Source organism: Cetorhinus maximus, unplaced genomic scaffold, assembly GCF_964194155.1.
Source record: "Cetorhinus maximus unplaced genomic scaffold, sCetMax3.hap1.1 HAP1_SCAFFOLD_899, whole genome shotgun sequence".
Taxonomy (NCBI): domain Eukaryota; kingdom Metazoa; phylum Chordata; class Chondrichthyes; order Lamniformes; family Cetorhinidae; genus Cetorhinus; species Cetorhinus maximus.
In genome coordinates this window covers 13,785-35,494 of record NW_027596841.1, presented here as the reverse complement: position 1 = coordinate 35,494, position 21,710 = coordinate 13,785, and the positions used below count along the sequence as shown (strand labels likewise).

The following is a 21,710-nucleotide window of genomic DNA, read 5'->3' as shown; positions in this document are numbered from 1 at the left end:
CGGAGCCTGAAGGGCGATGAACTCCTTGTAACCATGTATCCTGGTAATGAGTAAAAGGATCAAGAACGAGAGGGCACAGATTTAAAGTGATTTGCAAAAGAAGTAACTTTTTCACATTGAGTGGTTTGGGTCTGGAATGCACTGCCTGGAAGTGTGGTGGAGGCAGGTTCAATCAAGGCATTCAAGAGGGCATTAGATGATTATTTGAATAGAAACAATGTGCAAAGGTATGGGGAAAAGGTGGGGCAATGGCACTAGGTCATATTGCTCATTTGGAGAGTTGGTGCAGACATGATGGGCCAAATGGACTCCTGTTCCATTAAAATTCTATGATTCTGAGTACCTCCTGACTCTGAAAGAATCATTTTAAGGCCAGATATGTGGCAGTCACAGTCAGTGTTGATTGGGGATGTCTGCCATGGCTCAGTTGGTAATAGTCTTGTCTGAGTCGTAAGGAGTGTCTGGGTCCCCACTCCAGAGTCTTTCAGCACAGAAATCTGGGCTGGTACTCCAGTGCAGTACCGAGGCACCTTTAGAGGTGCTGTATTTCCAATTTGATATTAAACCGAAATCCCGAGGCACTACTTTGAAGGATAGCTGGGAAGTGCCCTGGCCATTAATTTTATCCCTCAATCAACATCGGTAAGAAAAAATAATCTGGTTATTTATCTCACTGCTGCTTATGGGAGCTTGCTGTGCAGAAAGTGGTTCCTACATTACAACAGTGACTACACTTCAAAAGTACTTCATTGGCTGTAAAGAACTTTGGGATATTTTGTTTTAGTTTTCTTTGAATATAAACTAAATGTGTTGCAATGTTCCCTTTTTGTATAACATAGTTTAGGTTAAAAATGGAACTCTAAAGTCGCATGCCTATTATGTGGAGAGACTAGAGAACCTGGAATGTTCTGTTCAGAGCAGAGGAGGTCAAGGTGAGATTGAATAGCAGTATTCAAAATTACTAAGGGCTTTGACAGAGCAAATAAGAGAAAACTGTTTTCATTGGCAGGAGGATCGAAAACTATGTTTAAGATAATTAGCAAAGGGGCCAGTGGGAGAAGAGAAGAAATTTGCTTTTATGCAGCTAGTGTTATGATCCGGAATGCACACCTTGAAAGGAGCTGATTTAGTTGTAACTTTCAAGAGGGAATTGGATATATCCTTGAACAGGGGATATAAATGCAGGGCTATGGGGAAAGAGCAAGGGAGTGGGACTAATTGGATAACTCTTTCAAAGACACATGGGTAGAATGGTGTTGGACATTGTTGGGTGTAGAACTCTTTCAGCTTAGCCATTTCTGTGGGGTTAAGCCCTTCGTCTTGTTTTATTTTCCAAAAGAGAACATGTTTACCGAATCAGAACCTGTTGCGATGGAATCAACAAATGTTAATCTGGAACTTTTATTTTGTCATTTTTCTTCTTCAAAATTCTATACAAATGTACATCATTAAATAGACTCTGCAGTAAATCAGGCCCGACCAAACAATCAATATGAAACAAAAAGGAATGATTTGAATATCAATGAACTGAATACAAACACTATCAGACTGTGATTTAACAGATGGGAATTAACCAGACTGAAGACTCAACAGAGGTAGGACAATCATTCAGAAACTTTGGGCAATGAATGTTAAACACATAGCTTAAATTGCAGTTATCCAAGTGATACAAAAAACACAGCGTGCACAGGTTTGACTGGAAATACTTTGTACTGCCTTGGCATTGGGTATTGATTAACGTGCAGCATGTTTACAAATGAAATGAGGTGCACTTTGAACCGAAGGTCAACTGGAAATATTTTAGGTATTCCGTGAATTTTGTTCCCTATTGGACTGCCATGATGAGGCTGTTATGAAGCGTTATAAGACTGTAGCCTTTGGTATCTTAACTGCTGCTGGGGGCAGGTCCTTAAGTCTTGGTTCTATCAACTAGGAGGACAGAAATTATCAGGCTGACACTGAGGAATGATGAGAGACTTGGGGGCAGGAATCCCAGTGCAAGAATTGAAGTTGTCAATTATGGATGAGCAATAAATGCTGGCCTTGCCAGTAACACTCTCATCCCATGAACGAATAAAAAAAGTCAAGAAAATGCATTGTTTGCTTGATAAATATGTTATTTGACACTGCTTAGATGTAATATTAAAAACAATTCAAATTTTAAATATTTTTCATTGCTCTCATTTTAGAGTTTGCACATATAATTCTTGTATAATTAAAGCACATCTGTTTGACCTCACATTGAGTCTCGCTTACAAGATCGAAGGCAGCATTGCATAATGCTGGGATACATGTAGATGTGAGAATTAGGCTGAGTTAGAATCTCAGACATGTGACTGGACTCACCTGTATCTAACCAGCATCCTGATATATACATTGAACGCACTGAGAAACATCAGAATTTGCAATTTATCTTTCTCCCACATATATTCATTGGGTGGAGGTTTGCTCTCAGCAGGAGAGATAGTTCTAGCTTCTGTGGAGGTAGAAAATACCCAACAATGAACTGAGTTAAAAGGAGTAGCAAAGTGGTAGCCTGGCAGCATTTACAACATAGTCCACCACGGGCCGTTCAGTAGATCTTGTGCTAACTCCCACTGAGAAGCTCTTGAGTTTCAACTCCAAACTTGACCATCAACAACACTCAAAGGCTGGAACTGTTAGCTCATTCGAGGTGTTATGCAACACATTTAATGGTAGGAGAGGGATATACACTACACAAAAGGAACATTAGACTTTTTGGAATCACACTTCAAGATTGCCTACTGTTGGTGAATTAAAGAGCCAACATGAGCATTGGTCATGTCCATGGAGAAGCCTGGAGCATCCAATTTATTAATGAGATATGGTTCAGAGTGGGACTAACAGATTGAGTTCAATATTACTTTTTTAAACCCTCCCCCTAATTCCCCATTTTCTTTCCTCTCCTGCAAGTCGTGACTCTGTTGGGGCATGGATCCAACATCGCTGCATATCCTCACACAAATGGACATTCATGTGGCAGCAGCCATTAAAAGGTGCAGAGCACCACTGCTGAGCAGAATCATGTCCTCCACGCTGTTTACTTAGCAAGCAGAAACCGGGCCCATTTCCATTCCCCAGCCTGTACTCGGCTTTGCTTCAAGTCTAATTGTATTGCTCTGAAATGCTGCCACATCTGACACTGTAGATTGAACTTTCATGGTCTGTATGACTTAGTACTACTCCTGGCACTCCATTTATCAACAGAACCATAAAGGAAGTCTCCAAATTGCCTGCAGTTGAAGACCAGCAGGTCTGTGGTTTTGAGATTCCAACTGGTTTCCAAAAACAAACACTACTGTACAATTTATCCCTCTAGTTTGCACAGGATGTGTCACAACGCTTTACAGCCTTTGAAGTACTTTCAAAATGTCGGGTGGAATTGTCGTGCCTTATCGTCCCATTCCCGCCTCATTTTTTTTTTTTAAAGTGATGGTGCTTGAGGGGTAAATGTTGGCCAGGACTTCAGGGAGAACTCATCCACTCTTCTTCAAAGAGTGGCACTGGAATCTCTTAGGTCCACCTGAGAGTCTAGACTGGACCTCAGTTTAACATACTATCCAAAAGATGGCAATTTTGACAGTGCAGCATTCCCTAAGTACTGCACTGCAGTGTTAGCCTGGATTACGTGCTCAAGTCACTGGACTGGGATTTGTATTCCCCAACCTTCTGACTCAGTAGCAATAGTGCAACCAACTGAGCACAGGCTGACATCCAATGTCAGCAGGTAGACCCCTGAACTAAAATCTGATGGCCTCTTGATGAATCCCTGTAAGGGAAGATGTAAAATGGGAGATATTCTGCTGTGGTGTTCCCGGAGTGCAACTGTCTGCTGGGAAATCTTCTGTGTAGTGTCCCAAATAGGGGAATCAACAGATAGAGATGGAAGAGCCGTGACGGTATGTACATACAGAGTCTCTGAATGGAGTTGCCTTGTTAATCTGAATGTTAGATTGCAGTTAGAAATGGGGAAATGATACATTGGCAAGCCAGCCTGTGGAAGGAAGATGGTGAGGTCCAAGTCACATTTACTCTTCTAGAGAGAAGGGGGAGGCAGGATAAATTGGTGTTCACATAGCTAAGGATGGCTGTACTATGGGATGGAACATTTTTCCAACAACAGTGCACATCAAACACTCCTATGCCATGTGGAGCAGGGTTAGGTGGAGAAAAAAGAATGTGCTTCAATCCTAACATTAAAACATCACCCCTTTACTGCACCAGTACATCTTATATCCTACATTCTAACAGTGACTACACTTCAATAGTACTTCATATTTCTATGGAGTGCTTTGAGATGTCTTGACCACTTGAAACATGCCAGTAATATGTTTCACCCTGTAGCTGAACTGTGAAGTTTCGTGCTGTGGAAATAACTACTAACAGCAGGATTGCAACTGCCCCAAACTCACTTCACACAGGAGTCTTACAGAACACAGATCCTCATCCCATCTTCTTGGGCTGCATTCAGGAACATGAGTCCCCACACTAAAGGCTTAAATACAAAAATCTAATACACTAAATCGGCTACACTGTCAGAGGCGCTGACTTTCAGGTGTGATGTTGATTTGAGGCCCTGTCTCTCAGGCGGACATAAAAAATATATAATGGTCCTATACTGAAGAAGGGCAGGGGGAGCGATCCCCAGTGTGCTGGTCAATATTTGTCCCTCAATCAACATGATCAAAAACAGATTATCTGGTCAATATCACATTGCTGTTTGTTGGTCCTTGCTAAGCACAAATAGACAACTGTGTTACCTACATTGCAGCACTTCAAAAGGCATGTCAACGGCTGTAAAGCACAATGGGATATCCCAAGGTCACAAAAGCTGCATTATAAATGCAAGTCTTTTTCGTTCATTCAGACTCAGAAAATGTTCTGTACCATGCATGTTCACAAATTTAAAAACTTTTTTTTAAAAAAACACCAACTTTCAATCGTCATTGGGTTCGGGGTAACTTCTCTTAAAAAAAAAAGTCCAATTCTTTGAAGAAAAATTACCCACAGTTTAGCGGCAACAGCAATCTTAAGTGCGTGGTGTTATCTCAGATCACACACGCACCAGGGTTCAAATCAAAACAATGGAGTCCTGGATCTGCAAAGCTCTTCCCATTCCATCACAGGAAGTTTCAGAGTAACAAGAGCTTCTGTGATGTGACATCTTGAGCCTGAAGTAGGGAAATCATTTAACGATAAACAATGAACAACCATTCTGTCAGGCTGTGATAACCCCTCTGCAAGACTGTGCTTATGTGTGCCAGAATGATTTCCAAGAATGATATGGCAATAGTTTAAAAGGAATGCCCGGTGCTACATTTTTCAAATTTCAAACAGCTGGTAATAACTCATTCTGCAAATGTTTGTGGCGCTTGGGAGTTGTACCAGAGCAGTGAGGTCACGAGCCCAAATCCCACCCCCATCATCAGCCACCTCCTCCCAATGAGTTCCTCAACATCTCATCTGTTATCTTGGCAGTGACGGGAGCTGGCAGCTGAATCCTGGGCGTTCGAATTACACTCCGCTCCCAAACCCAGGCGTACTCAACTTTATTGCAGAAATGGAGCAAATGTAAATGCCCATGAACAAGAGCAAGTTACCACAGTCTTAGCTCTGCGTTCAGCCCGGGCACTGTTAATAATTGGTCCCCGTTTCTGAGGTTCCAGATTTAAATGTGTGGCGTTTTTATGAAAAAATCTATCACGGTCAACAAGAGCAGTGCATTGTGGGACCGTAGCCCAGATTCTGATTGATTCAGAGGTTTTCACCGGTACTTTGGGAATCATCTTCCACAATTCTGTCCTTTAGTCCTCTTGGTGAAAATCACAAATCAGTAGCTTTATTGATTACCAATCCCAAACGATGGAAAACTTCAGTCCGTTTCCCCAGTTTTATCCATGTTAAATGGCTTCCTCATTGTAGCTGCAGTGTGTTCACTCTTAGAGCAGATGTGAGATAATTCCGGCAGTGTGACCTTGGATTAGTCAGTAGCACTAATCACTGAGTCAGAAGGTTAGGAGTTCAAACCCCACTCCAGAGACATGAACACATGATCTCAGCTGATACTTCAGTGCAGTATTGAAGGTGGGCTGGGGGGCAGGTCTTTAGATTACAGTGGAAGGGAATACCAAAAGATCAGTATTTTACCGAAGGTGGTCTGTCACCTCCCCTGTGGCATTATTGCAGGATATTACAGGCAAGACCAGGAATAAAGCCCCATTGATTAATACAAATCATCAGAACCTCAGGTGTATAACTTAACACCCCAAATCACACAGTGCATGAAAATAAATATATATTATTGCATTTGCTACCAGCTCTGACTTCAAAAAGGGGACATCGGGTTAGAATAGGACCAAAACAGGTAAGTTATCCAATGGGAGGAGCAGACTCCAGATGAAATATAAATAACTGAGGTATCCAAAAGGCTTGTGTCCACCTACCAAAAAAAAACTATGGTCCATGTGGGATTTGACCTGGAAAATACCGAAGAGGATGGCAGACATTTTGCCGATGGATCTGTGAATCAGAGCACCATCTCTCCGCCTCTCGTTGTGTTACAAGTCAGGGTCCCTCAGTCGACAATTCGCTCTCCTCCCACCACAGTAGCTCCCACTGTGCCCTCCTGTGAATCCGCCGCAGTCTCAGGATGTACAAGGCGATGGCCAGCAAGACCACAAAGAAACAGGCAAAGAACAGGTAGTGGTTGTAGACGAAGGAGATGCGCAGCCAGCTGGAATGATTTGCTTTGCCGGATTCTCGCTGGAGATCCCTATCGTTGTTCGGTGGGGGTGAGGGGCACAGAAGTGGAAGAAAATCATAATTATTATTTCTTAGAGAATCTTGTTAAGCTTTTCCTTTGTCCGGCAATACTCATCACAATAAAAGAGAGAGAAGGGAAGACGAGGAAAGAGGGAGAGGGGGAAGGGGGGAGTGGCAAGGAAGAAGGGAGAAGAACTGGGAAAGAGAGCAATAGGGTGTGGGTGAGGGAAAGAGGGAGAATGAGAGAAAGGGCATGCAAATTTAGAGATTAACATTGGATAGGTTCTATGTCTGGCAGGAGCTTCACTCCACCAGTTTACTAACCAAAATTAAAATTATCCCAAGGATACTCTTGATGTATAATGGGCCTGATGTTGCCACCAGCCATCCCTTACACTTGCAATTGCCACAGACTTTTTAATTGGCTTTTCCATTGTAAGTTCCGATCTGACAATTATCCATACAGCACAGTGGCCTCTACAGGGCATCTGGAACCTCTGCCAACAGGGCAAGCAAACATGTAACTCCTTGATGAAGCAGACTGAAGAATTGTTAATGAGCAGTGCAGATTCTGAACCAGTCAGAAAACAAAATAAAGAGACGGAAAGAAATATTGAATTAGAGAATGATATATAAAAGAGAGAGAATAAAAAAAGTAAGTTTTAAAAAAAATCTCCAACAATTATTAAAATTTAAGGGAATGAAACTCCATGCTTGCAAAATTTAACTTTCAGCACCAGAGAGGCTGCTTGGCATTAAAAGGGTACTTACACTGGAATGGACAAGTCCTAACATTTGCTGGTGAGTTTAGTCGCAATATCTGAGATTAAGTGCAGAAACATCACATCGTTCTATGTATTTCAATGGTGAATCTCATGCTGTTTTTTTTAAGAAATGCAGGGTATCTTGGGCAGAAACTTCCTGATTTCCGCAATTAACAGCACATGTACGGTCACCGGAAGTTGCTGTTCAATTTTCAGGTGCAAAGCAATGAATGCTGTTAGCCCCAATGTTATTTCTACTGCAAAATCTGGCTCATAATGTCACAGCATGCATACAATATAGCATTATCCTTATCAAATTCAATCCTTTTTTAATTGATGAAATGAGGCAACATACCTAAGAGGTAGAAAACGGGTTTTATAAAGAATTGCTCCCAGTGTCCATTGTACTTCCTTGTCGTAGACCAGCTGGGCTGTCTTCAGGTTGGAATAGTCGGCTGGAAAGTTAAAACCACTGTGCAATACCTCATGCATCCATGCAGACTTAAAACACTGATATCTGCAAGGTTAGAGAAGGACAATGAAATGCCAAAATAAGCCAGACACCTAGAAACAACAGTAATTTGCATTGATGCAGTGCCTTTAGTGCAGCATAACATCCCATGACTCATTAAGAAGATACATGATTGCATGCCTTGTTCACAGGAGTGTTATCAAACAGAATTTGACATGGAAAAATTGAGGACAGGTGACTAAAAGCTTGGTCAAAGAGCTAGGTTTTAAGAAGCTTATTGATGGAGGTGAGAGGGGGTTATGGAGGGAATTCCTGAGCCTCAAGAAACAACAGAATAAAGGACTGAAATGCTCACAACTCTTGGTGTAACTAGCTGACGATTTTAGTTGTCTATTAATCTCCTCTGTCTCACTTATAATTATTGAACTTTATACAATCTATTGTAAGGTTTGTTCATGAAACAACAGTGACCACACTGCAAAATATGCTTCATTGGCTCTGAAGTACTTTGGATCATGCTTTGGGTGCAATATGAATGCAAGTTCTTCCCTTAAAAAGCTTGGAATCTACTACAATTTGGTTTATTTCGTCTCCCCTCCGTCTCTTTATAACCTCGGTGGGGTCCTAACCATGGTGCCTTGATCCTTAATTTCTATTTTTAAAGATCTTTTAAACAAAAATCAGTACTCAAGATTCCTCTTGCAACTTGCTCTGTGCATACTTCAAAATATTCCATTCAATTATTAAGTGTTCTTTGTTTCCTGCCATCTATCTGCTTGCATTAATAGAATAATCAAGGAACAGAATGCTACAGTGCAAAAACAACCTCTGCACCAATGTTGCTCTCCACGTGAGTCATCGAGTTTAATCTTACTCTCTTGTGTAAATAGTTACTGCATAAAAGCAGAGCCTTCAGCCCATGTAGAGCCTTATCACTTGTTAAATCATTACAAGGTACTTCTACAATGTAGTGCAGTGACTTGTAATCTGGGGAGATGTGGCAGCAGTTCAGTGCGAGCAGCCATTAGATGACTCACCAATGCAGTGTGTACTGATGGAGAGCGGATGTTGGCTAGGACACTGGATGGAGTGCCTGGAGACCATCTAAGCTAAACAGGCAGACAAGACCTCAGTTTAAAGTCTCATCCAAATAACGGCTCCCGCGACATTGCAGAATTACAGCCATATCCTGGCTGAGATCAGGAAATCAGTTTGAAGAGTTTTGGATACAAAGCTTCACCTGAGAGTTAATTATCAATTCAAACCAGATTTGGCTGAAATATACAAAAATACAAATCAAAAATAAAAAGCAGCAAATAAATAAAACCAGTCCTCTAAAACTCAAACAAAGCGCCAGCTTATTTAACAGCCACAGCATAGCCAAGACAGGAGCTGTACAAATATTCAGAAAACCACCTCCACCTCCACAGGGAACAAAAGGAAGGGGCCAGGACCTTCCCAGGAGACTAGTGCACGACCTTGTGCCAAGCCCATGAAAGCCTCTGTGTAGTTAGACTGTGTGCAGCTGAGGATGTTGTTATATTACAGTTGCTGCTGTCAGACTGTTTATTCTGTGCAGAATGCAATTCTCAAATGGTAGACCCGAGTTAAAGTGATGACTACACTTTGTTACAGATTGCACTCTTGATCTTAGCTGTAAATGCATTCTGGGACAGCAGGTGAGAAGCACTTCTCCTAGATGACTAACCTTTTTATTAATAGAGAGCACAGGCAGAGGTTAGACTGCTAGCCTGATTCCTGTACCTAAAGTGCAGGTAGATTTTTCACCTGCAGTTGCTTTGTGTCAATCTGTAAACTGAAGCCTAATGCTTAAAGAAAAAAAACACGAGGCAGCGCTAAATTGTCCCTCCCGGTTGGCATAAGTATACTTGCCTCTGTTCAAGATCAGCTAGTTAATGATAGCAGTGAGGCCAGAACTGAGAGGTAATGTCTATCAGGGAAGATCGAACAGGCTGGGGCTCTTATCTCCAGAAAAAAAGACTGAGGAGCAGCCTGATAGAGGTCTTCAAGATTATGAAAGGGTTCGATCGTGTAGATGCAGAGATGATTGGGCAAGACCAGAACTAGACACCTAGATATATGATGATTCCTAATAAATCCAATAAGGAATTGAGGAGATATTTCCTTATCGAGAAAGCAGTTAGAATGTGGAACTCACTAACACAGGGGAAGGGTCGAGGAAAACAGCATAAATTAATTTAAGGGGAAGCTAAATAGGGAGAAAGGAATAGAATGATACATTGATGGATTTAGATGATGGAGTTATGTGGGGCATAGCCACCAACACAGACGAGATGGGCTGAATGGCTTGATTCTGTATTATAAGTACTTTGTGATATAAAGCCACTGAGGTTGGAATCCGGCCCTAGGATGTGGTCTTACACAGCTTAGGCTACACATGCCATTGCATTGCTTGAGAAATTTACAATTTTTCTTTTCTTTTTAAGCACTAGCATGTAGGACTGTGCAGAACAAGGTGCAACCTTAAAATTAGAGCAAGGCCATTTAGTGGGTTATGTCAGGGGTACTTCCTCACACAAAGGGCAGTGGAAATTTGGAACTCTCCCCAAGAAATTGTTGAAGCTGGGGGTCAATTGAAAATTTCAAAATGGAAATTGATAGGGTTGTCTGAGGCAGAGATATTAAGGGATATGGAACCAAGATATATAAATGGAGTTAAGACATGGACTAACCAATATCTAATCGAATAGTGGATCAGCTTCAAGGGGGCTGAATGATCGAGTCCTGTTCCTGTGTTCTCTCCTGATACTGAAATTTAACTATTGTTTGAACACAATTTTCCTAGACACAGTTGCAGGACAGAGCTGCAGTTTATCTAGGGTTTGTCAGTCCCCACATTATGCTCAGAATGGATCGATCACCAGTGGTCTTGTAACTTGGCGAAATGTTAAATTTGGAAGGATATCACAGAGATAGGAGAGGAAGAGAGATAAAGGTATAGAAGGGTACGTTGATGGAGTTAGATACAGAGTGATTGGAACCTGTTGGATTGAATTGCCTGCTTCTAAATACAATGTAAATATTTTGTAATAGGAAGGGAGTAAGCCTGCTTGGGGACTCTGCCCTTATAAATCACTTGCAAGTGCGTGTCAACATTGTTATTTATGAACTTCACAATGTATAAACTCTATTGTGTAATGGACGCCACTTAGAACAAATGCCTAAATCAGCAATGCAAAAATATAACATTACAGGATTATGTTAAAAGAGCAAATTTTTTAAAAATGCAGAGTTTTGGTGTCCTTATCTAAGGAGGGATACACTTGCTTTGGACATGGCACAATGAAGATTCACTAGATTGTTTCCGGGGATGAGAGGGTTGTCAAATGAGGGGAGATTAAGAAGAATGAGAAGCAATCTCATTGAAACATATGATAGTCTGAGAAGGTTTGAAAGGGTAGATACTGAGAGGCTGTTTCCCCTGGCTGAGGAATCTAGAATGAGGGAACAATAATCTCAGGATAAGGGGATGATCATTTAAGACTGAGATGAGGAGGAATTTCTTCACTATCAGTCCCAGAGGGCTGCGGATGCTCAGTCATTGAGCATATGCAAGGCTGAGATGGAACAATTTTTGGACTCTAGAAAATCAAGTGGTATGGGGATTGGGCAGGGAAGTGAAGTTGAGGTCAAGGATCAGTCATGACCTTATTCAATGGTTGGAGGAGGCTTGAGGGGCCAAATGGCCTATTCCTGCTCCAATTTCTTATATTATGCAGAAAACAGAGCCTCTCCAAGCACAAACAGGAGTAATTGTTAAATTCTGAAAGTGTTCAAATCTTTTAACATTTTAACTCAGCTTCAATATTTTGCACACAGTAAAATGATTTAAATTTATTAGAACAGCATCAACATGTTCTTGATATCTGACCTTCATGCCACTATAAACACCTGCCATAGCCTTGAACACTATTATTATCACTACTTTTGTCTTGTGACCATGATATCTTTGTCAAATCTCTCCTGAGCTCCCACTTATCCCTGACCTGCTCCATCCCCTCTCTTCAACACTATAAAACCCATCAAATTTCTACATCTCTTAAGCTTAATATGCATCCTTTTACTTTTAATTTTTTTTTGGAAGAGGCAGTAAATTTAATCTGGCAGTTCTAATGAATCACTGCTTGTCAACAAGATGGAAGGATGGAACTGCTGCCTGAAGAAGAGTTATACAGACTCGAAATGTTAACTCTGTTTCTCTCTCCACAGATGCTGCCAGGCCTGCTGAGTTTTCCAGCATTTTCTTTTCTTATTCCAAATTTCCAGCATCCGCAGTATTTTGCTTTTATCAACATGGTCTTGCTCTTGTAACTGCAGAAAGGATTTGCTGTAAAGACTTGTTGGATACTGGTTCTGGTCACAGGACTCCATACATACTTGGGTACTACCAAATGTTGTTAAACAAATACTATTTAAGAGATTTTTTTTACAATAATTAAATGAGGCCTTACAACAGTGGACAACGTGAGGCAGCAGTTCCATCTTGGGGTCTTGTTGACAAGCAGTGATTCATTATAACTGCCAGATTAAATTTACTGCCTCTTCCAAAAAATTTAAAAGTTAAAAGATGCATATTAAGGCCATTTCATTCAGTTTAATCAAGGTTATTTCACTAATGTGACTCCCACACAGCTCACAACTGTCACTTCAACCTGCAACCTGTAGGATTTTTGGAATCTTTATATTTCATTGGCAGATCTGATGCCCCCTGATCATTCCCACTCCTTGAACTGCTCAATTCTCTCACAGTGACAGTTTCAGGGGTTGCCATCTTATCCATCCAAAACCGATTCAGGGAAAGGCAGATGCACAAATGTAGGTGGGTCACGGAATTTACAAGAAGCAGTGATTCAGCCCACTGTTCTTGTGATGCTGCTGGCTTCTCAACTAGGTCATTTGCTTAAAAAGAAAGAACTTGCACTAATTCACCACCTTTCATAACCTTATGATGTTCCAAAGCACTTTTGCAAGTCAAGTGTGCCTTGGAACAGCATTGGACTGTCAGCCTAAACCACTTGCTCAAGTCTCTGGAGTTGGCTCACAACTTGCTTACATCCTTTTATTTCTTTCCCTTTTCAAATACTAATGTGATTTCCTTTAAAATGTTAAATCTCTGCCTCAATAGGACCTTACAGTAAAGCATTCTATGTTCCAAAAATGCTTAACGTGCAGATAAGTTCTTTTAACCTCCCCTTAATCTTCCTAATGATACTTCTCAGTTAATGAGCCTCGTTACTGATTTTCCAACCATCGATGGGTTTGAGTGTGGGGGAGCACGCAAGGTCCCTTCATCTACCCGCCTGCTGTAGTCTCAGCCTTGGCCACCGCTCCTGGCTGGCGTTGCTGGGACCTGAGCCTCTAGGGTGGGACTTCCTCCAGGCATAAGAGCGGAAGTCTCACCTTAAAGTAATTAGCACAGCTCCCAATGTTAAATTGCAGCAGGGCAGCCATCGGGATTCATGGGCAACCCAGCCCCATCCCTACACCTCGACTTTTTAGCCAGGAGTGGGGTGGTGGTGGTGGAGCCACAGTGCCCTGTAAAATCCAACCCGATCTTTCATCATTTACTGCCTACTTTCTCTCAAAACGTTTCATCATTTTGAAAATCCCAGTTAAATTCTCCCTTAATCTCTTTCAGGAAAAAAAGTCCCAATTTGTTTTAACTCTGCTTTCATACTGATATCTTTATGACTGATACAATTGTAGTGAATCTTCATGGTACCCTTTCTGTGGCTTTAATGCTCCAATTATTGTCTAATCAATGTCATGTACAAGTTCAACATCACTTCCTTTTCTTCAATGTCCAATAGCTTCTTTGTATAAAACCCAGAATCTCATTTACCTTTATGCTGATCTTTTCTACTTGCTTTTACAGTTCAGTTAATCTGAAGCCCTGGATGTAATCTCAAAGTTAGAATATATAACCTTTCATAGTTCCTTTCCCTATAAACTATTTTTTTTCACTTTTCTTTGCACAGACCTGCATCTGCTGCCTGTCTAAGCATTTTACTAATGAGGCCATGTCCTTTGTAATCCCTCCCAATTTGTCATATCCTCTAAATTGGCATTGTCGGCAACATCAGACATTATTACTCTTGTAAATTATGCCAAAATCATCAGTTTAAACAGAAAACAAAGGTGCAGCAGAAACGCTTGGGGCATGCCAATACACAATTCTCAAGAACACCAACCAGAGAGTGTGTACTCTCTGTCTCTTAGCCATCTGACTATTTTCCACTTCATACCACATGTCTTCATTTTTGTTATAAATTTCTTCTGGGGCACTTCATCAAAAATATTCTGAGTTGCTACAAATACAACATCCACTCCATTCCCTCTAATGGTGCACCAATTTTCCAAAAAAAATAATTGTTAGTCATGTACAACCTGTCCTATACAAATCCATGCTGGCTGCTCCTGATCAGCCATGCCTCTGTAAGTGTTAATTAATGTCATTATGTATTCTGGCTTCTAAAAGTCTATCTGCAATTGGGATCAGACCAACTACCCTATAATGTCCTGTATTGTCCCCTCCTTGAACAGAGGTGCTGTCTTTACCACATTCTAGTGCTTTGGCACAAATCTTGTTGCAAAGGTTGTTTTTACTATTTATTTTTTCACTGGATGTGGATGTAGCTGACTTGGCCAGCATTTATTGCCCATCCCTAATTGCCCTTGAGAAATCTGAACACTAACTGTACATTTGGGATGATGTGAGGCTATATATAGCCTCCCTTAATATTCTGTGATGCATGCCATCTCGATTTGGTAACCAGATCTAACATTGCATCCATCCATGTGGGTTCACAGCTTGAATTCTAATGTGTTCCTTTTGGTTGAAAATTCAATGAAACCCTTCGATTGAAGTAACAATGCCAAACCACACTTGCATTTGTAAAAGACACTTGTATTTTAGAATGTAGGGTTTTGATGTCAGCTTTACAATTTACAAAATCACAGGAACATTATAGTGTGAAAGGAGGCCATTTGGCCCATCGAGTTAGGCCACAGCGAGCAGTTCTGGAATCTGCATTATAGGAAGGATGTGATTGCACTAGAGAGAGTGCAGAGGAGATTTACCAGGATGTTGCCTGGGCTGCAGAGTTTTAGTTATGAGGAGAGATTGGATAGACTGGGGTGATTTTCCCTGGAGCAGAGGAGATTGAGGGGGAACACGATTGAGGTGTATAAAATTATGAGGGGCATAGATAGGGTAGACAGGAAGGAACTTTTCCCCTTGGTGGAGGGATCAATAACCAGGGTGCATAGATTTAAGGTAAGGGGCAGGAGGTTTAGAGGGGATGTGAGGAAGAATTTTTTCACCCAGAGGGTGGTGGGAATCTGGAACTCACTGCCTAAAAGGGTGGTAGAGGCAGAAACCCTCATAACATTTAAGAATTATTTGGATGTGAACTTGTGATGCCATGGCACACAAGGCTATGGGCCTAGTGCTGGAAAATAGGATTAGAATAGTTAGGTACTTGTTTGATCGGCGCAGACTTGATTGGCCGAAGGGCCTTTTTCTCTGTTGTAGACCTCTATGACTCTATGAGTCTGCACTGGCTCTCTGAAAGAGCATTCTACATAGTCCCATTTCCCTGCCTTATCCCTGTAACCTTGCACATTCTCTCTCTTCAGATAGCAATCCAATTCCATTTTGAATACCTCGATTGAACCTTCCTCCGCCATCACCTCAGGAAGTTCATTCCAGATTCCAACCACCCTTTGGGTGAAAGAATTTTTCCTCACATCACACTTACTCCTCCTGCCAATTGTTTTGAATCTGTGTCTTCTAGCTCTTGACACTCTCTTGAATGGGAATGGTTTCTCACTATTTACCCTGCCCATACCCCTCAGAATCTTGAATACCTCTGTCAAGTCTCCTCTCAGCCTTCTCTTCTCCAAGGAAAATAGTCTCAATCTCTCCAATCTATCCTCATAGCTACAGTTCTTTATCCCTGGAATCATTCTTGTGAATCTCCTCTGTACTCACTCCAATACCTCCAAATCCTTCCTCAAGTATGGCACCTAGAACTGGACACAGTACTCCAGATGATGCCTAACTAGTGTCTTATACAAGTTCAACGTGACCTCCTTACCCTTGTACTTAATGTCTCTATTAATAAAGCCTAAGATACTATAAGCTTTATTAACTGCTCTCTCAATATGCCCTGTCATCTTCAATGATATTTGTACATATACAGAGGGTCCTCTGTTGCTGCACCTCAGTTAGTGTTTCTCCCTTTATTTTATATTGTCCCACCATATTCTTCCTGCCAAAATGAATCACCTCACATTTCTCTGTATTGAACCTTCATCCTTTTGAAGTTCAAAGCTATCCTCATCACAGTTGACAACATTTCCAATCTTCGTATCATCTGCAAATTTTGAAATTATGCCTTGAACACCACGGTCTAGGTTATTAATATATAGCAGGAAGAGCAAGGGTCCCAACACTGACCCCTGGGGAACTCCACTACAAACCTTCCTTCAATCTGAAAAACAACCATTTATCACTACTCTGTTTCCTGTCACTCAGCCAATTTCTTATCCAAGTGCCTACTTAGAACTTTTTTCACATCTGTTGTGTGGCACTCTATCAAATGCCTTTTGAAGATCCATATGCACCACAACAACAGCGTTGCCCTTATCAACCTTCTATGTTACTTCATCGAAACTCCAACAAGTTAGTTAAAGGACTTTCCCTTAATGAATCCATGCTGGCTTTTTTCAATTATCCTGCACTTTTTCAAGTGACTATTGATTTTGTCCCAAACTATAGTTTTCATAAGTTTCCCTACCACTAATGTCAAACTGACTGGTCTGTTGTTTCTGGGTTTATCCTTGCATCCCTTTTTGAACAAAGGTGTAACATTTGCAATTCTCCAATCTTCTGGCACCACCCTTGTGTCTAAGGAAGACCGGAAGGTTATCATTAGTGCCTCTGCAATTTCCATTCTCACTTCCTTCAGTGCCCTTGGATGCATCTCATCCGGTCCTGGTGCCTTATCTATTTTAAGCAAAGATAGCCTTTCTAACACTTCCTCCTTCTCAACTGTAAATTCCTCGAGTGTACCAGTTACTTCATCTCTCACCTCAGCATGGGTATCTTCCCTTGTAAAGACAGATGCAAAGTACTTGTTTAAAACCTCCTCTATTTCTCCTGCCTCCATGTTCAGGCCCCCTTTTTATCCCTAATTGGCCTTATTCTTTATTTTACCACCCTTTTATTATTTATATGCATATAGAAGACCGTGGGATTCTTTTTTATGTTAGTTGCGAGTCTCTTTTCATGTCCTCTCCTTGCTTTTCTTATTAGCTTTCTCACTTCTCCTCTGGTCCTTCTATATTCAGCCTGATTCTCCATTGTATTTTCTACCTGACATCTGTCATACGTGCACTTCTTCCTTTTCATCTTCATCTCTAACCCTCTCAACATTCAGGGCACTCTGGATTTATTTGTCCTGCCTTTCCCCTTTAAGGAAATATACCTTGATGTTGCCTGCAATACATTTTCTTTGAAGGTAGCCCATAGACTCAGACTTTTATAGCACAGAAGGGGGCCATTCGGCCCATCGTGTCCACACGGGTCAACAAAGATCTGACTACACTAATCCCATTTTCCAGTGTTTGGCCCATGACCCTGGAGACTATGGCAACGCAAGTGAATATCTAAATGCTTCTTAGGTGTTACGAGAGTTTCTGACTCAACCACCCTTTCAGGTAGTCAGTTCCAAACTCCCCCCACCCTCTGGGTGAAATAATTTCTCCCCAACTCCCCTCTTATCTTTCTACCTCTTACTTTAAATCTATGCCCCCTGGTTATTGACCCCTCTACTAATGGAAAAAGTGCCTTCCTATCCATGTCTCTCATAATCTTATACACCTCTATTATGTCCCCTCTCAACCTTCGCTGCTCCAAGGAAAATAACCCAGCCTATCCCATCTTTCCTCATATCTCAGACCCTCCAGCTCAGGCAGCATCCTGGTAAATCTCCTCTGCATCCTCTCCAGTGTAATCACATCCTTCCTATAATGTGGTGACCAGAACTGCACACAGTACTCCAGTTGTGACCTAACCAGCATTTTATACAGCTCCAGCATAACCTCCCTGGTCTTGAAATTCTATGCCTCAGCTAAAAAAGGCAAGCATCCCATATGCTTTCTTAACAAGCGTATCTACCTGTCCCACTACCTTCATCTGTGGATATGCACACTAAGGTCCCTCTGATCTTCAGTACTTTCCAGGGTCCTACCATTCATAGTGTAATCCCTTGCCTTGTTAGCATTCCCGAAGTGCATTACCTCACACTGTTCCGGGTTGAATTTCCATCTGCACTTCCCACCTGACCAGTCTATTGACATTCTCCTGCAGTTTACAGCTATCCTCCTCATTATTTACCACCCTAACAATTTTTGTGTTATCTGAGAACTTCTTGATCATACCCCCTACATTTAAGTCCAAATCATTTAATGTACACCACAAACAGCAAGGGCCCCAGCACCGAGCCCTGTGGAACCCCACTGGAAACAGAATTCTAGTCACGGAAACATCCTTTACCATCACCCTCTGCTTCCTGCCTCTCAGCCAATTTTGGATCCAATGTGCCACTTTGCTTGGATCCCATAGGCTCTTACTTTCTTGATCAGTCTGCCATGAGGGGCATTATCAAAAGCCTTGCTAAAGTCCATGTAGACCACATCAAATGCATTACTCCTGGTTACCTCCTCAAAAAATTCGATCAAGTTTGTCAAACACGACCTTCCCTTAACAAATCCATGCTGACTATCCCTGAGTAATCTATGTCTCTCCAAGTGCAGATATATCCTGTCCCTCAGAATTCTTTCTAGTAACTTCCCCACCACCGAGGTTATATTGACTAGCCTGTAATTTCCTGGTCTATCCCTTCCTCCCTTTTTTAATAATGGGACAACATTAGCAGTCCTCCAGTCCTCTGGCACCTCACCTGTGGCCAGAGAGGATTTGAAAATTACTGCCAGGGCCCCTGATATCTCTTTTCTTGCCTCCCTCAACAGCCTGGGATACACCTCATCCGAGCTTGCGGATTTATCCACTTTTAAGGCCGCTAAACCCGCTGATACCTCCTCTCCCTCTATGTTAATTTCCTCTAATATGTCACAGTCCTCCACCCAGATGTCTATACCTGTGTCATCATTTTCCATTGTGAAGACTGACGCAAAGTATTCATTGGGGACTGTACCTATGTCTTCTGGGTCCACACACAAATTACCACTATGGTCCCTAATTGGACCTACTCTTTTCCTAGTTATTCTCTTGCTCTTCATATATTTGTCAAAAACCCCTTTGGGTTTTCCTTTATTCTACCCACCAATGCTTTCTCATGCACTCTCTTAGCTTTCCTAATTTCACTTTTAAGTTCCCCCCCTGCACTTTTTATACTCTGCTGGAATCTGCCATATTGAGCCCTTGGTATCTGCCATAAGCTTCTCTTTTCTTCTTAATCCTAACCTTTGTGTCCCTTGACATGTGGGGTTCTCCAGACTTGGTCCCCCACTTTATCTTTACAGGATCGTATTTGCCCTGTACTCTCGCTATTTCCTCCTTGAATGCCTCCCACTGCTCTGACACAGTTTTATCTGCAATTAGCTGCTCCCAGTCTAATTGGGCCAAATTGTATCTCATCTTAGTAAAAGTTTAGAACTTTTATTCCCGGCCCAAATTTATCCTTTTCCCTAACTATCCTAAATCTAACTGAGTTATGATCACTATCTCCAAAATGCTCCCCTACTGATACGCCTTTCATTTGCCCGGGCTCATTTCCGAATATTAGGTCCAGAACTGGCCCCTCCCTTGTTGGGCTTTCTATGTACTGGATAAAAAAGTTCTCCTGGATGCAAATTAAGAATTTTGCTCCGTCCCTACCTTGCACACTGAAACTATCCCAGTTAATATTTGGATAGTTAAAATCCCCTACTATAACTGCCTTATTATTCTTACACTTCTCTGAAATTTCATTACATATTTGATCCTCTATCTTTCCCTGACTTTTTGGGGGCCTATAGTACACAGTGTGTTTGCCCCTTTTGTGTTTTTTACTTCTACCCATTTGGCCTCATTTGATGATCCTTCCAAGATATCATCCCTTCTCACTGCTATAATTGATTCCTTGATCAATATTGCGACCCCCCCTCCTCTTCAACCCCCTTTCTATTTTGTCTGAATACCCTATAACCAGGAATGTTGAGCTGCCAATCCTGCCCTTCTTTTAGCCAAGTCTCAGTCATTGCTATGATATCATACTCCCTCGTGTCGATCTGTACACTCAGCTCATCTCTCTTATTCTTCAGACTCCTTGCATTAAAATATATTCCATTTATCCTTGTTAAACTCACTTCTTTCTTATCTAGCCTATGTTTCCTCTACCTTCCAGACTCACTTATTAGCATTTTAACTTCTAATTCCACCTCAGTTTCTCTCCCCTCTGAACTACTTTTCAGAATCACACCCCTCTGCCAATTTAGTTTAAATCCGCCCCAACAACATTAGCAAACCTTCCCGCAAGGATGTTGGTTCCATTCCTGTTCAGATGCAACCCATCCAATTTGTACAGGTCCCACCTCCCCCACAAATAGTCCCAATGCCCCAGAAATCTAAAGCCCTCCCTCCTGTACAGTCTCTCCAGCCACGCATTAATCTGCTCTGTCCTTCTGTTCCTATACGCACTACCACGTGGCACTGGGAGTAATCCTGAGATTACTACCTTTGAAGTCCCGCTTTTCAATTTCCTACCTAACTCCCTAAAGTCTGCTTGCAGGACCTTGTTTTTCTTTCTTCCTATGTCATTGGTCTCAATATGGATCACAACCTCTTGCTGTTCACCCTCCTCCTTCAGAACACCCTGCAGCCGTTTCGTCACATCCTTGATCCTGGCACCCGGGAGGCAACATACCATCCTGGAGTCATGTCTACGGCCGCAGAAATGCCTGTCTACTCCCCTCACTAACGAATCCCCTACCACTATTGCTCTTCCACAATTCTTCCTTCCCCCTGAGCAGCTGAACCATCCACAGTGCCATGGCCTTGGCTCTGGTTGGCCTCCACAGAGGAACCATCACTCTCACTGTTTTCCAAGACCAAAAAACAGTTTGCGAGTGAGATGCACTCGGGGGATTCCCTCACTACCTGCCTGGTCCCCTTCTTCTGTCTGGTGGTCACCCATTACCTCTCTGCTTGCACTTCCTTAAGCTGCGGGGTGACCACGTCCTGAAACGTGTTATCCATGAACCCCTCAGCCTCGTGAATGCACAGTAGTGCCCCCAGCTGCCACTCAAGCTCCAAAACCCGGAGCTTGGGTTGCTCCAGTTGGAGGCACCTCTTGCACACATGGTCATCCACACTGCCAGGAGTGTCTAGGATTTCCCGCATAGTACAGCATGTGCAAATCATGGGACTGAGGTCCCCATACATATCTTAGCTAAATAGAATATGGACCCTTGGTTTTATTTTACCCTTACTCCTACTTGAGTCTTGCTGTTTTAACCTCTCTCTCCCAAAGTCTCAGTGTTTTAACATCTCTCTCCCAAAGTCTCACTATTTTAACCTCTCTCTCCCAAAGTCTCGCTGTTTTAACTTCTCTCTCCTGAAGTTAAACTGAAGTTCCCACCGC

The 21,710-nt window shown here is 42.0% G+C and overlaps 1 protein-coding gene across 1 annotated transcript in view; it reads right to left on the bottom strand.

The window, feature by feature from the left end:
* Nucleotides 1-771: 771 nt before the first annotated feature.
* The window catches only part of LOC144675041 (ectonucleoside triphosphate diphosphohydrolase 4-like), a gene marked incomplete at its 5' end in the record, with an annotated part of 33,271 nt that continues 12,332 nt past the window's right edge, over nucleotides 772-21,710 (bottom strand). The window contains 2 exons of the mRNA XM_078536104.1: nucleotides 772-6,793; nucleotides 7,903-8,064. Coding sequence (XP_078392230.1) covers nucleotides 6,586-6,793; nucleotides 7,903-8,064 — 370 coding nt within the window. The remainder of the gene's footprint in view (nucleotides 6,794-7,902; nucleotides 8,065-21,710) is intronic.